This window comes from Tachysurus vachellii, chromosome 3 (assembly GCF_030014155.1).
Source record: "Tachysurus vachellii isolate PV-2020 chromosome 3, HZAU_Pvac_v1, whole genome shotgun sequence".
Taxonomy (NCBI): Eukaryota; Metazoa; Chordata; class Actinopteri; order Siluriformes; family Bagridae; genus Tachysurus; species Tachysurus vachellii.
Genome location: NC_083462.1, coordinates 2,741,784 through 2,758,933, shown reverse-complemented (window position 1 = coordinate 2,758,933; position 17,150 = coordinate 2,741,784). Strand labels below are relative to the sequence as shown.

At 37.3% G+C, this 17,150-nt stretch overlaps 1 protein-coding gene and 1 pseudogene across 1 annotated transcript; one reads left to right on the top strand and one right to left on the bottom strand.

Moving 5' to 3' along the window:
* LOC132842591 (uncharacterized) overlaps positions 1 to 17,150 on the top strand; it is a 522,997-nt pseudogene that overhangs the window by 112,294 nt on the left and 393,553 nt on the right.
* LOC132842568 (NLR family CARD domain-containing protein 3-like) lies at positions 151 to 5,150 on the bottom strand. The gene is made up of 4 exons (XM_060865303.1): positions 3,396 to 5,150; positions 2,912 to 3,085; positions 1,835 to 2,008; positions 151 to 328 (listed from the first exon to the last, which is right to left on the bottom strand). The coding sequence occupies exons 1-4, from the start codon at positions 5,093 to 5,095 to the stop codon at positions 151 to 153; spliced, it is 2,226 nt and encodes a 741-aa protein (XP_060721286.1). The 5' UTR covers positions 5,096 to 5,150.

Genomic DNA, 17,150 nt, shown 5'->3' with positions numbered 1-17,150 from the left:
CTAACCACTGATGCAGAACAAACCCCCAGTGTCATGAAACAATCTTCCTCCTAAAAACATCGATGCTGAACTAAAACCCCTGCTTCAGACTCATTGTAAGAGAAAGTGTCTTAATGAGGAGCTGTTCATGTGACTCTCAGAGAGATGAGCTTACCTCAGTGTCTCCAGGTTACAGAGAGGATTCTCCAGTACAACAGAGAGAATCGTCACTCCTGAGTCTTCTAGATTATTATAGGACAGATCCAGGTATCTCAGGTGTGAGGGGTTTGATCTCAGAGCTGAAGTCAGAGCAGCACAGCCTTCATCTGAGACACCACAAGCACACAACCTGGAGATACACAATAACACACTCATCATCAACAGATCTATATTTTTAAAAAATTTTTTTTTAATTATTTCATCATTTAGAATAAAATGAGGATTTTACACTGTGATCTAGTGAACCATTATCAGCATGTATTGTAAACAGGTTTATTAACAGCAAAATATACAGTACACTTCTTGTGAACCAGCAGAGGTCAGCTGCAGACCCTGGGAACATCACAGGATGCATATACAGGTGCTGGTCATATAATTAGAATATCATCAAAAAGTTGATTTATTTCACTAATTACATTAAAAAAGTGAAACTTGTATATTATATTCATTCATTACACACAGACTGATATATTTCAAATGTTTATTTCTTTAAATTTTGATGATTAGAACTGCCAACTAAGGAAAATCCCAAATTCAGTATCTCAGAAAATTAGAATGTTACTTAAGACCAATACAAAGAAAAGATTTTTTAGAATTCTGGGGCAACTGAAAAGTATGAAGATGAAAAGTATGAGCATGTGCAGCATTCGGTACTTAGTCAGGGCTCCTTTTGCCTGAATTACTGCAGCGATGCGGCGTGGCATGGAGTCGATCAGTCTGTGGCACTGCTCAGGTGTTATGAGAGCCCATGTTGCTCTGATAATGGCCTTCAGCTCTTCTGCATTGTTGGGTCTGGCATATCGCATCTTCCTCTTCACAATACCCCATAGATTTTCTATGGGCTTAAGGTCAGGTGAGTTTGCTGGCCAATTAAGAACAGGAATACCATGGTCCTTAAACCAGGTACTGGTATCTTTGGCACTGTGTGCAGGTGCCAAGTCCTGTTGGAAAATGAAACCTGTATCTCCATAAAGTTGGTCAGCAGCAGGAAGCATGAAGTGCTCTAAAACTTCCTGGTATACGGCTGCGTTGACCTTGGACCTCAGAAAACACAGTGGACCAACATCAGCAGATGACATGGCACCCCAAACCATCACTGACTGTGGAAACTTTTTACACTAGACCTCAAGCAACGTGGATTGTGTGCCTCTCCTCTCTTCCTCCAGACTCTGGGACCCTGATTTCCAAAGGAAATGCAAAATTTACTTTCATCAGAGAACATAACTTTGGACCACTCATCAGCAGCCCAGTCCTTTTTGTCTTTAGCCCAGACGAGACGCTCCTGACGCTGTCTGTGCTCTTCATGCCTCTTGCTGCTGACCAACTTTATGGAGATGCAGATTTCATTTTCCAACAGGACTTGGCACCTGCACACAACATTTTGATGATATTCTAATAATATGACCAGCACCTGTATCTGTACAATGTATTTAAGAGGAATGAAGCCATGAGATGAAACTCATAAAATTGTAATGTGTGGAGCATGTAGGCTATTTAATCATATTTTTCTCTGTTATTTTGAGTTGGTGATTTATTAACATAATCAAAGAATGCTGAACCCCTGCTTCAGTCTCACGAGTAGAGAAGGTGTTTTAGTGAGGAACAGGTCACATGACTCTCAGAGAGATGATCTTACCTCAGTGTCTTCAGGTTACAGAGAGGATTCTCCAGTAGAGCAGAGAGAATCTTTACTCCTGAATCTCCAAGTTTATTCTCAGACAGATCCAGGTCTCTCAGGTGTGAGGGGTTTGATCTCAGAGCTGAAGTCAGAGCAGCACAGCCTTCATCTGAGACACCACAATCACACAACCTGCAGATACACAATAACACACGCATCATCAACAGATCTTCATCTTGGTTTCATATTTACTTTAAAAATGATCTGTAATCTGATAGTATTAATCAGAATGGAATGGATAAACATGAATATGCTATTAAATGCTAACTAAATACAACTGTGTAAATAATTCAAGCAATTTTGTGTGTAAATTTTTATGTGTACCAGTATTCAAAAGCAGCTACTAGTTTTGTGGTTTATGGATCTCTGGATTATTTTGATGAGAGTACATTTGCCACCTGACGTTTTATGAGTTTAAAAGATATAAAGATTAAGCTATGAGTATGTGTCAAGTTCTGGGTAACTTTCCCTGTATTCCTTTATAATGGAGGATATACACCGATCAGGCATAACATTATTACCACCTTCCTAGTATTGTATTGGTTGATCCCCCTTTTGCAGCCTTCGCTCCCCACATGCATCAATGAGCAGTGGCCGCCCATGACCCTGTCGCCGGTTCACCACTGTTTCTTCCTTGGACCACATTTAATAGATACTGACCACTGCAGAAGGGGAACATGCCACAAGATCTGCAGTTTTGGAGATGCTCTGGCCCAGTTGTCTAGCAAAATTTGGCCTTTGTTAATCTTGCTCAAATTCTTATGCTTGCCCATTTTTCTTGCTTCTAACACAAATTCTGTGGACAAAATATTCACTTGCTGCCTAATGTATCCCACGCACCAACCGTGATGAAGTGAAAATCAGTGTTATTCACTTCTCCTGTCAGTGGTCATATTGTGCCTGATCAGTGTATATATCTTACACTGTATTTTTGCATTATTTTTGCAATATCTTTTTGCATATTCTGTATGCATGTAATAACTTGTATTAAGACTTGTGAATGAGTTATTGGGACTCTCAGAGAGCTGATCTTACCTCATTGTCTCCAGTTTACAGTGAGGATTCTTCAGTCCAGCAGAAAGACTTTTCACTCCTGAGTCTCCTAGTTTACTCCCAGACAGATCCAGTTCTCTTAGTTTGGAGTATTCAGAGCTGAGCACTGAGGCCAAAGCTGCACAACTTTTCTCTTTTAGTGTTACATGCTGAATACTGAAGTAAAAAAAAGAATATATACTAAAGTAACACTATTGCAAGTTATTTATTCATTCTGTTTTTCTTAAATGAGAAAAAAAATGCAAAAAAATGTTTCTGACGCAGCCCAAATACTGACTCAAGATTAGTCCCTATTGTTCTTTTTTCTTTTTTGTCTGATACCAATTGTTATGTTGTTAATATCAGATGGCTAAGTATTTTTACATTTTTTATTTTTACTGTAAATTTTACATTTTGTCCCAGTTATTTCTGTTTTTCCTCTTTCTAACAGTGTAACAGTAGAACATTTCTATTCAGATTTACTTACACTGCTTTTTTGGATGCTGCAATCACAGGCATCACCTTCAGAAGAGCCAGATCCGTTATCTTCTCTGAACTATATTTACTCAGGTCAAATTCCTCCAGCTCCTGTGCTGAGGTCAGTAACACAAACACCAGAGCAGACCACTGTGAAGAAGATAGTTTTTGTTGTTTTCCAGATTTCAGGTAGTGTTGGATTTCCTCGACTAGTGAATTATCACCCAGTTCATTCAGACAGTGGAACAGATTGATGGATTTCTCTGTAGGAATATCTTCAGTGATCATCTTCTTAATGTACTGAACTGTTTCTTCTTTGCTCTGGGGGCTACTTCCTGTCTGTGTTATAAAGGTTTCTAAGAGTTTCTGATTGGACTCCAGTGAAAGACCCAAAAGAAAGCGAAGGAAAAGGTCCAGACATCCAGTCTTAGTTTCCAAGGCCTGATCTACAGCCCAGATGTGGACATCTGAGATTGTGTTAAGAACCTGACTGTGTTTAAGAACATTAATCTTCTCCTTCATGAAGGTCAGGTGCACATACAGAGCTGCGAGATGCTCCTGAATGCTCAGATGAACAAAGCAGTACACTTTACTGTGGTGAAGCCCAAACTCCTCTCTGAAGATCTGAGTACACACACCTGAGTACACTGCTGCTTCTCTCACATCAATACCACACTCTCTCAGGTCTTCATCATAGAAGATCAGGTTCCCTTTCATCAGCTGCTGAAAAGCCAGTTGTCCCAGTTTAAGAAGCATTTCTTCATCACTCTCCTGCTTCTTTGAGTATTTTTCTCTTATGATGTTTGTCTGAATGATGAGGAAGTGTGTGTACATTTGAGTCAGAGTCTTGGGGATCTCTCCATTCTCTGCTTCACCCAACATTCTCTCTAGAACAGTGGCTGAAATCCAGCAGAAGACTGGGATGTGACACATGATGTAGAGGCTCCTTAATGACTTCAGGTGTGTTATGACGTTATTGGCCAGGCTCTGATCACTGATCCTCTTCCTGAAGTACTCCTCCTTCTGTGGGTCATTGAACCCTCGTATCTCTGTGACTCGATCCACACACTCAGAGGGGATTTGATCAGCTGCTGCAGGTCTGGAGGTGATCCAGATGAGAGCAGAGGGAAGCAGATTCCCTTTGATCAGGTTTATCAGCAGCACAGGCACTGATGCTGATTCAGTTACATCACACACTCTCACTGTGTTCTGGAAATCTAGAGGAAAACAACACTCGTCCAATCCGTCAAAAATGAACAGAACCTTTTCCAAACTGAACATTTCTGTTTCCTTAAAAAAGACATGAAGGAGCTCCATCAGACTCAGTTTCTGGTCCTTCATCAAGTTCAGCTCTCTGAAAGGAAGTGGAAATATGAGGTGGACGTCCTGATTTACTTTCCCTTCAGCCCAGTCCAGAATGAACTTCTGCACAGAGACTGTTTTTCCGATGCCAGCGACTCCTTTTGTCAGCACAGTTCTGATTGGTTTGTCTTGTTCAGGTAAAGGCTTAAAGATGTCATTGCATTTGATTGGTGTTTCCTCTGTTGTTGTTCTCCTGGATGCTGTTTCAATCTGTCTCACCTCATGTTCATTATTGACATCTTTACTGTCTCCCTCTGTGATATAGAGCTCTGTGTAGATCTCATTCAGGAGTGTTTGGGTTCCCAGGTTTATCATCACTCCATTCAAACACTGAAACTTCTTAATCATATTTAACTTGTACTTTTTCTGTAATTCACTGACACCAGCAGACCGTGGTTTGTGACTGTAATATGATGAAGTAGAAAGACATGAGACATAGGGTCTAATTACTACAGTTCAAAATAATGAGTGGTAATGACAGTTGTTATGATGGTCTCACTGTTTATTTGCATGATTCTAATGTATGTTTTTTTATAATCTAATCATGTAGTGAGGTTTATAATAGCAGTGTGTCCATGTCAACCATTTTAATACTATATTTTAAACTTTACTATATTTTACTATATTTTCACTAGAATTATTCATTAATTTGAATGCACTAATTTTCACAGTTAAATGCACAGCTACATTAATACACTAAACAGATTATCCGTTATAAATGATTGCAAATATAAATTTAATTTTTTTTAATAAGAAACCTTGCCAGAAATGATATACTATAAGATGGATGGAAGGTCAGTCAATTTAGTCATCAGACCTTTTTTGTGAGGGAAGAGGGTTTTTTTGTCTTGTTTCAAGAAAAATTTACCTTCAGTATTACATTTACGGCATTTAGCAGAAACCCTTATTCAAAGTGACTAACGTTTTATTTCAATTTATACAGCTGAGAAATTGAGCGTTAAGGGCCTTGCTCAGGGGCCCAGCAGTGGCAGCTTGGTAGACCTGGGATTCAAACTCATGACCTTCCGATCAGGAGTTCAACACCTTAACCACTGTGCTACCACATCCCTACATTATAAATAATAATATTAATAGTATTATTAATTAATAGTGTTTTAATGATTAAAGAAATTAAATTACATTTGGTGCAGGCTTGATGCCAGATGCCTGATTCCGACACAACCCCCCTTTTTTTTTTACGGGCTTGGGACCGGCACTGATAGTTAACTCTTCAGTGTCTGGGTTAGCTCCTTGCCCAGGAATCAAACCCAGGCCTCGGCAATGAGGGCATGGGAGCATTGTTTGCACATTACCACTAAAATATTTGGCTAGACTGGATTAAGACATGTGTAGCACAGCATTTCTTTCTGCAGTGACTGTAGATATGAGAACCATGAGGGGTTATCGGGGTAGAGGTGAGTAGACTGGTAGTTTAAAGTTCACAGGAAAATCCATAGACCCGTCACTCTTCATGGAGATACAGCTCTGTAGTGGTGAGTCTGATTGCTTTCTCTTTAGTATACTGAACAACATTATAAACAGACATTTAATGATTCATACACTCCATACAGTCTTTAACTGACACAACAGTTTAATAAGAATTTTTGAGAAATGCTCATATTCACTTTTTCATGGAGGGACAACCAAATAACAGTAATCCATTCGCCTGGATTTTAATTCAATACGTTTTCACGTTACACATTTTCAGCAACTTATAGACAAAGGCTTCCTCTGAAGTATTTAGCTAGACTGGACTAAGACGTGTATCACAGCATTTCTCTCTGCAGTAACTTTAGATATAAGGTTACCTTTGTACAAGTGAGGAGTCTCCATGTTTAAAAAAAAACAAAAGCAACACTGCTGTATAAAACAATAGTGGATTTAACATCAAATTTTAAAAGGTGTATTTTAAAAATGTATTCTAATATATATATATATATATATATATATATAATATATTTATATATATATATATATATATATATATATATACACCTTTAAAAGTTATACACAGTTTGTTCAATTCAAGGATAATTCATGCAATTATTGCTTATTTCTTGTCTCTCCTTATTGTTCAAGTGGTTGAGGTTGATATGGGATTTAGAAAGTAACTAATAAGTAAATAGACCAAATTAGTAAGTAGACCAATACTTTCTAGAGCTAGTAATTATTACATTAATTTAATTAGACTGGTTGAAGATGTAATTTGTAGTTAGTAATTAAGAACTATTTTAGAGTAAATTCCCAACTGTTATAATATCAGAGGTGAAAAAGGAAGAACAGTATTTTATTTTATCAGAAAACAACACAAAAATGGTCAGAAAGCGCTTAAGAGCAAGGGACACTTTCCTGATTGAGATTATGAGATTATGGATCTTATTGATCTTATTGACTGTAAAGAAAAACGATATCGCTCAAATAAAAATGCATAGGGATGTGACAAAAATCCACTCTGGGCTCAAACGAATTAATACAGACTCTTCATCAACAGGATCGTCTCTTATTCTTCATACCTTGACTGTAATATTGGTGTACCTCAGGGGTCAGTATTGGGCTCTATTTTGTTTAGCCTGTATATTAATGACTTGCCTTCAGTTTGTCAGTCTGTTAATATACAAATGTATGCAGATGATATGGTTATTTATTTGCATACTAAGACCAAACAACAGGCAGCAACTGAATTAAACAAAGCATTGGTGCATGTTTCTGCCTGGCTAAAAATCTCAGATCTGCATCTTAACATTAACAAAACAGTCTATATGTTCTTTTCTAAGAGGTCCACAAATGTACAGCAGGCAGATGTTTTTATAGAAGGAGAAAAAATCATGGAAGTGTCCAATTTTAAATACCTTGGTATTATTTTGGACTCTAATTTAACTTTTAAAAAGCATGTAAAAAAAAGTGGCTAATACCATCAGATATAATATGGCTAACTTTAGATACATTAGGCCATATATAACAATAGAGGCAGCCAAACTATTTATGCATGCCATGATTTTTTCTCACATATCATACTGTTTCACAAGCAAATATGACAACTCTAAAACCAATTGAGACCCTTTATAAGCAAACCTTAAAAATATTAGATCAAAAACCTATCAGTCATCACCACTGTAATATTATTAATGAAATCTTTCATGACTAAAGTTGATGTTTGTAGTCACTAATAATTTGGTACTGTAGGAGTGACCAAATTATAAACTAGAAATAGCTTTTGCATCACATGTGATATCAGACAACTATCAGACAGATTGAAAGGAAGTTAAATAAAAACAAGCTCATGCCTTAAATACCATTTACTGAGACTTCACCTCAACTTCACCTCAGAATTGTATTTTTTCCTATTTATTTACTTTTTAACTCATTTGTATTCAGTCATGTGCTATTTATTATATGAGCTCCTTTTGTGCTAGAATTGCAGAGTAATCAGAGATGAGTGGGTGAAAAGGGGAAGGTGGATTACAGATAAATATTCAGGGACTTTCTGTTTTGGGGCAGTGCAACATTAAGGATAAAATGATTGGAAAACGGACGATGTTCTCAACACATGGTGCGTGTGTGTGTGTGTGTGTGTGTGTGTGCGCGTGTACTGATGAGCCAATATTTTATGCTGTCTGAGGTAATGTAATTACTTTACTCAGTGAAGGAGAGTGATGGGATTCCTTCCTCTATCCAGATTGTGTGTGTGTGTGTGTGTGTGTGTGTGTGTGTGTGTGTGTGTGTGTGTGTGTATGTGTGTGTGTGTGTGTGTGTATTGCTGTCCTTCTCTTAGAAAAGTACAAGATGAATTAAAATAATGCTACAAGATATTCATGTATAGTGGATTATGCTATAAAAAACACGTTCAGGTACAATCCTGGGGGAAAATGGCAAAAAAATGTCAACTTTAACAACGAATCATGGGTCAGAAAGAGATCAAAGAGATGCCCTGCTAAGACCTTTTCTCATTTATTTTTGCCTCAATGAACTGATTGGGGGAAAAGTTAGAAACAGATCTGGTGAGAAATACAACAGTGAAAGCATCTGTCCCACAATGAAGCATGAAGGATGAGATGTGATGAGGTGGGGAATCATTTTAGCTGTTGGTCCTGGTGAAAATTAATAATAAATTTAATAATAAAGTTTATAAAAAAAGCTTTCTGCAGATTTACCCAGAAGGATTAAACATGTAAAAGAAATGAAAGGGAAAAGCTATTCTTTTTTTTTTTAAATTTATTTATTTGAAAGGGACAATGCACTACGGCTTATTTTATTAGAATTTTCATAAGACAATATAAGTTATCAATAAATATTAATAATAAAACAAGCTTCACATAAAAAAAACAAAAAAAAAAAAAAAAACGTAAATCAACCGCACAGAAAGATAATCTACCTGATGGCAATCCTCCTGCTGGCTGGCGATGTCCAACTAAATCCGGGGCGTCAGTGAGTGGAGGTATGCACGGAAGGTGCCTGTCGCGGCATGGGGAAAGCGGCGGCGAATGGAGTGGTCTGGCTGCTTCGTCCGTGCTAGGGAGCGGTGCTCTCGATGTGAACCTTTCATCTGGTGCCGACACACGGTGTACTGTTCGTGCTTTGGATGTGGCGGACGCAGTTGTCGGGGATTTGCCTCGGATGCGGCGTGGAGAGTGCTCAGGTCTGGGGCGGAGCCAGGGGGTGGCTAATGGTGGCCATGGCCACCATCACGTAATCACGGCCACCCCGCTCGCAACTGCATTTTTAATAGAAGAAAATGATCTCGATCACATGTCTACAATCATTGGAAACCGCGCGGTTTTCCACCTATCGTAAGAAGCGGGAGATGAGGAGCAAGTTACAGCACAGCCTCTGTTCCTGGTTAACTGTGCTTATTGAACCATATAAAGATGTGTTCCACGAGCTCTTTAGATATACCTGTCAGTACAGCTGCATGTGAACGCAGCTTCTCTACTCTCAAGCTGGTAAAAAGTTACCTGCAATCAACCATGAATGATGATAGACTGAGCAATCTGGGTGTCTTAAGTGGAGTCCAGACGAGCCAAGTCTCTAAACCTCGAGGAATTTGTGAATTTCTTTGCTTTAAACCACAAAAACCGCTAAAAAAATCCAACTAATGCAACTTGTTTGTACTAGTAGTACTTAGTGTCATGGATTTTGGAAACAGATTGTAAGTTTGTTACAGTTTTATTGTTTGCACTTTTAATAAAATGCACTTTAGTAGTCTACATTATGCCTACATAATTGATTTTCTGGTCTTTATATAGTTTTTTCAGCAATGGGAGATATGAATTCTGGTTTCAAAGTTTTATTTGTTCAAATAGTTTTAAAAACATGTGGTTGAATTATGACTATACATTTAATGTGAATTTAAATAATTTTTATTTAAATTAATTTAATTAAAATTAAAGTATTGCACGTCATACATCATTGTAATTTTGGCACCTATACTTTAAAAAAAGTATTTTAAGGTTAGATGAGTGTTGTTTGTTTGCATAATGATATTTTCTGTGCCACCCCAGAGTAAGTGCTGGCCCCTGCCTGGCCACCCCTATGAAAAATCCCTGGCTCCGCCATTGGCTCAGGTCCACGAACGCTAGGTAGCGGTGAGTTTCAAAACTTGACTTCTCTGCCATCACAAGAAAACAGTTCCAATTCCGCTAAACAGCCCTTTCTCAACCAGCAACAGTGGGGATTAAACCCGGCGATTCAGAAAATTCGAAGAATGTACTTTTTTAAAACTCTTAATCATGCAAAATTGATCTGGGATCCGCAGTCCAAACCCAAAGGATCACTCGGCGGACATTTAAATATACGAAGTATTATGTCTAAAATAAAATCAGCTAGAACATTTATTGTCTCTCACTAATCTGGATTTTCTTAGTCTTTCTGGAACATGGCTTAATAAGCGCTCACCTGAGGCTGCCTTTGATATTTCTGGGTATAATGTGTTTAGGAGGGATAGAAATAAGGGCAAGGGAGGGGGATTGTTAGTATATGTTAAAAACACAATTAAATGTAACCTCATTGAATGGTCACAGGAAATAGACATGGAGTATATTTGGTTGAACATGTGTCTATCTCCTCAAATGTCTTTTATTGTAATTTGTTTATACCGACCACCATCAACCAATATTATATTTTATTAGCATCTCCATAATATCCTTAAGCAATGTGATGATAAAAAGGAGTTGATTTTAATGGGTGATTTTAATATAAAATGGGACAAAAAACAGAGAGGAAAAAACTTAGAGAGATAACAAACAAATTCAATCTTTCCCAATTGATACAAGGTCCAACAAGAATAACCAACTCCTCCCAGACACAAATTGACCTGATATTTACAAACAGACCTGAGAGAGTAATTAAATCACATAATCTGTTGACTGGTCTGTCCGATCATAATATTACACTGATAGTAAGGAAACTAAACAGAAAACAATTAGTATATCCAACTTCAAGAAAACAATTTTATGACAAAATTCCTAAAAATGAAATAATCAACTTGGAAAAAGCTATAAATCAAATTGACTGGTCTGACCTCCTAACCAGCGGAGATACTGAGATTAGTTGCAGCACTTTTTTTTCGACTATCACTGAGATAAGAGCAGCCTTCATAAGAAAGGTGAAATGTAATCATGGAAAGAAGATCACCTTACCATGGCTAAATGATAGGCTCTGGCAACAAATGAAAGAGAAAGACTCTGCTTTAAAGAGGGCTTTAAAATCAGGACATAGTAGGGACCGGCTTACCTTCACAACTCTCCGAAATAAGGTATTAAGGAATTTAAGAAAGTCTAAGGCTGAATTTTTTATCACAACTATCAATGAAGATCATGGAAATGGAAAACTTATTTTGAGAAATCTTAATAAATTAACTGGTAGGAATAAAGAACAAAGGATAATTTTACCTGAACTCAAAGTGAATGGAATCCTGACCCAAGATACTGATATGATAGCAAGTATATTTAATGATTTTTTTTTATAAATTCAGTCAGGGAGCTGGTTCAAAGTATCCCAACTGAAACTATACCATTTATCCCTATTGATAAAACTAAACCAATTTTTAAAATAAAGGAAATATCTGAATCAGAGGTCATAAAAATTATAACCTCGTTAAAAAATTCAAAAGCTAGGGATTCATATGGTTTGGATACCATGTTTTTAAAATTACACAAGGACGCACTTGCTTGCCCAATTGCACATCTGATCAATCTATCAGTTAGGCAAAGTATTTTTCCAAGCTTTTGGAAAACAGCAGTTGTATCTCCGATTTATAAGTCTGGTGATAAAACAATGGTGTCAAATTATAGACCCATTAGTATTTTATCAGTAGTATCCAAGGTGACAGAAAAATGGGTAGCTGAACAGTTAAAAAATTATCTAAACTTGGGACACACACCTTTACACCCAATGCAATTTGGATTCCGCACAAACCACTCTACAGAGACAGCAAACTGTTTCCTCCTTGAAAATATCAAGTCAAAATTAGATGAGGGTGGTATAGTTGGTGCAGTGTTTTTGGACCTTAAGAAGGCTTTCGACACTGTGAACCACCAGACACTATTCTCAAAATTATCTTCTTATAATTTCTCAGATGAGGCTATGAAATGGATGGAGTCATATTTAACTAACAGGAAACAGTGCGTACATATTGGTAATTCTTATTCTTCATACCTTGACTGTAATATTGGTGTACCTCAGGGGTCAGTATTGGGCTCTATTTTGTTTCGCCTGTATATTAATGACTTGCCTTCAGTTTGTCAGTCTGTTAATATACAAATGTATGCAGATGATATGGTTATTTATTTGCATACTAAGACCAAACAACAGGCAGCAACTGAATTAAACAAAGCATTGGTGCATGTTTCTGCCTGGTTAAAAATCTCAGATCTGCATCTTAACATTAACAAAACAGTCTGTATGTTCTTTTCTAAGAGGTCCACAAATGTACAGCAGGCAGATGTTTTTATAGAAGGAGAAAAAATCATGGAAGTGTCCAATTTTAAATACCTTGGTATTCTTTTGGACTCTAATTTAACTTTTAAAAAGCATGTAAAAAAAAAAGTGGCTAATACCATCAGATATAATATGGCTAACTTTAGATACATTAGGCCATATATAACAATAGAGGCAGCCAAACTATTTATGCATGCCATGATTTTTTCTCACATATCATACTGTTTCACAAGCTGGTCCCAAGCAAATATGACAACTCTAAAACCAATTGAGACCCTTTATAAGCAAACCTTAAAAATATTAGATCAAAAACCTATCAGTCATCACCACTGTAATATTATTACTAAATACAACTTATTCAATTTTAACAATTTCTCACATTATCAAGATGCCTGTCTCATTTTTAAAATTTTACATGGGCTTGCACCCCCACCACTGCGTGAATTTATAAAACTGAGGAATAACAGTGATAGGGCAAACAGGGCAGCTACCAGGGGAGACTGTGTTATACAGTATAGGCGAAGTAAGTTTGGTCAAACAGTCTTTTCAGTACGGGCCTCAAATTATTGGAATTGTCTCCCTACTGAACTCAGAAAGAGCACCAGCTATTCATCATTTAAACTCAAACTCAAGAAATGGATTAAAAACACTCAAAATTGCAATCATCAATAGTTAACTTATTTTATCTTTGGTACTGCCCATTTTTGTATTGTATTTATTATTATTTATTTAGTGTTTTAATTTGTTTTGTGTTTTTCATGTATTTAATTTTTGTATTATGATATTGTGTTGACCTGCCAAGGGACTGCAGATGAAAAATAGCTCTTCAGCTAATTCTGGCACATTTACATTTTGAGTGTAAACAAAAAATGTTGATTGATGTGCATTGTCCCTTTCAAATAAATAAATTAAAAAAAAAAGAATAGCTTTTCCCTTTCATTTCTTTTAAATGTTTAATCCTTCTGGGTAAATCTGCAGAAAGCTTTTTCATAAACTTTATTATTAAATTTATTATTAATTTTCACCAGGACCAACAGCTAAAATGATTCCCCACCTCATCACATCTCATCCTTCATGCTTCATTGTGGGACAGATGCTTTCACCGTTGTATTTCTCACCAGATCTGTTTCTAACTTTTCCCCCAATCAGTTCATTGAGGCAAAAATAAATGAGAAAAGGTCTTAGCAGGGCATCTCTTTGATCTCTTTCTGACCCATGATTCGTTGTTAAAGTTGACATTTTTTTGCCATTTTCCCCCAGGATTGTACCTGAACGTGTTTTTTATAGCATAATCCACTATACATGAATATCTTGTAGCATTATTTTAATTCATCCTGTACTTTTCTAAGAGAAGGACAGCAATACACACACACACACACACACATACACAATCTGGATAGAGGAAGGAATCCCATCACTCTCCTTCACTGAGTAAAGTAATTACATTACCTCAGACAGCATAAAATACTGGCTCATCAGTACACGCACACACACACACACACACACACACACACACACACGCACCATGTGTTGAGAACATCGTCCGTTTTCCAATCATTTTATCCTTAATGTTGCACTTCCCCAAAACAGAAAGTCCCTGAATATTTATCTGTAATCCACCTTCCCCTTTTCACCCACTCATCTCTGATTACTCTGCAATTCTAGCACAAAAGGAGCTCATATAATAAATAGCACATGACTGAATACAAATGAGTTAAAAAGTAAATAAATAGGAAAAAATACAATTCTGAGGTGAAGTTGAGGTGAAGTCTCAGTAAATGGTATTTAAGGCATGAGCTTGTTTTTATTTAACTTCCTTTCAATCTGTCTGATAGTTGTCTGATATCACATGTGATGCAAAAGCTATTTCTAGTTTATAATTTGGTCACTCCTACAGTACCAAATTATTAGTGACTACAAACATCAACTTTAGTCATGAAAGATTTCATTAAACATTTCACTATGAATTGTTTAACTCAAAGTATAAAGACCCTGTGATCTGAACCCAACTTCCAAAGCTTGAATATGCAAAGAAATAATTTCACTGTGCTGTAATTTATATGAAAACTAAAGGCTTTATCTTCTTAAATCTTCAATAGTTTTTTCAGACCAGTGTCTCTTTGTTCTGAAGTGCCTACCCTTATATCCTGGATGTCTTCATTGAAGGTGTGGAGGCTCTCTGTCTGCTCTCAAAACCTGCAGGGTTAAAAAACAGAAAGTCCCTGATTATTTATGATCTGTAGTCCACACTCTTCATGTCACCCTCCCATCTCTGATACACTCTTAATGACGAGATAAAACGGAGCTCATTGTGTAAATCTCACAGAACTGACGAGGGCCGGACAGGGACACAATTTAAGGCCAGGAAATCCCACACCCACCCAGGTCATCCTATGCACCCAAATAAATTTAGAAACAATACTGTTGTTTATCCGATAAATTATACAGTGACAGTCAGTGGTCCATGTGATGATATTTATTTAACAAAGCTTGTGTCCAACATACCACACATCACATATGAACATAGCTCTCGTGTGTTCTTAGTACATACGCCCCCAGGGGGTTGGAGGACGTTTTTAAAGAACCCAACATTTATCACAATGATCTACATCCCCTTCCTTTAGCTGAAACCTCCTATCAAAGGGAAGAAAACATATTTAACAATGAACGGTACTAGCATGACACTGACTTGTTCAATAACCAAGAATATGAATGACTTCCATTATAACACTGAATCTATTGCAGTGAATAAATTAATGTTAACAGATACAAATCTCAAGATGTTCTCTGTATGCATGAAGAAAACTACATTGAAGAATGACACTGGCAGTATTGAAATGTCCATAATAAACACATTTAAACAAGCACTCAAAATAATAACAAAAGTGTCACCAAATATGCCATTACTAGAACTCACTGTTCATATCTTGGATTAGGCTTGCAGATACAACGTAAGCTGTATTACTGACCTTAATAGGAGATTGTACAGTGTGTTTAGGAGGTCAGTAGGAGTGGATTCTAGTTGTGGAAGGTGTATTTGTGGTGAGTGTGGTATAGGGGGAGCAAATTCCTGTGTATGTGTAGTGGTGTTCTGAGAGTCACTGTCCTCGGGGTTGAGCCGTGATGGAGGGGGCTCAGCAACAGAAAGGATGTGGTGTCGGTTCCTCCTGTACCGAGGCTCCTTATTCACCTCCTTTACTGTGCCAAGGTGGTTGTATCCTTTCAGGGTTTGCATTCTAACAACTTATCCCTCTGCCAATGGTTGCAGTGGATGACAAAAATCACAATCAAGTATTGTGTCTGCACATGTTATGTTGTTGGTTATTCATGGATAATTGTTGTACGGAACCGATTATCCTTTTCCATCCTTACCACAGCCGGCTTGGTAATCACCCGTTGCTGACCCTGAGAAACCCTATAGACTTAACTCAGGGTCAGAACAGTGAGAAGGTTGAATTTAGACAGCAGGATATGGCAAAGAATTGCACAGTTTTTGCAATTTGGACAAACTCTTCTCACCAACTCCAAGCCCTTCTTGTCTTCTTCTGAGAGCTTCTTCACTGTCCTTACACTATTGCTGTCCAAAGCTGATGTCTTCAGCCTATCCCAGTGTGTTGCAAAGTTTGTTTGCTCTACCTGCAATGTCTCCACTGTGACACAATCATCAAAATTGATCAAAAATGTGCTAAGCTCCACTAGAGCTAATTTTGAGAGTTTTGTATTTCAGCAAAATGTTTAGGATTCATGCAGGCGAAAATCTGAACACAGAGCTGCACTTGCTGTGTATCAGTGGTAGATACTATCTTGGACAATGTCCATGATGACATTGTGGACTTTGTATTATTTCAAAGAATCTGAAGAAAATCTTTTTCTTGGAGGGCAGTTTGTACCTTAAAGTCATAATCATCCTCCTCTGGTAGATTGTTGTTTTCCCATTGTACAAATGAATCTGCTGCTTTTTTAACACCTTCAAAATCCCAGCTGAAGTTGTCCTCAGTTTCAATAATCATACGCTGATAATAACTTGTCTGAAGGTACATTTACAGTGGTGTAGTTCAGCAAATATTGGAAGGAAAATCTGTGCTGTGAGAGACATTTCATATCTGAGTAGTGCCTCCATGTAACCTCTGGCTTTCACTCTCACAGTCGGTTGTATTGTAATGCCTTTCTAAATCTTTGCCATGGTAGTAAAAAGGTCAATGTAAAATGCCCCCTCAGGATTTCCAGAATATTCAAAAACTTTGCATAGTGCTTGATCTTTGTACCACCACCGTGTTTCTCCTATTGGAGCAATATGTTGGTGTCTCCTGTCCTCACTGACTTCCTCCCACACTTTCATGCATTTGTAAGACTCTTGTATGAATGTGATGATGTCATTTAGCAGAGAGAAAAGTGATGCACTTGACACTACAATCTCAGTTGTGTCTGCCAACACAAGATTAAGTATATGTGTATGACACCAAACAGA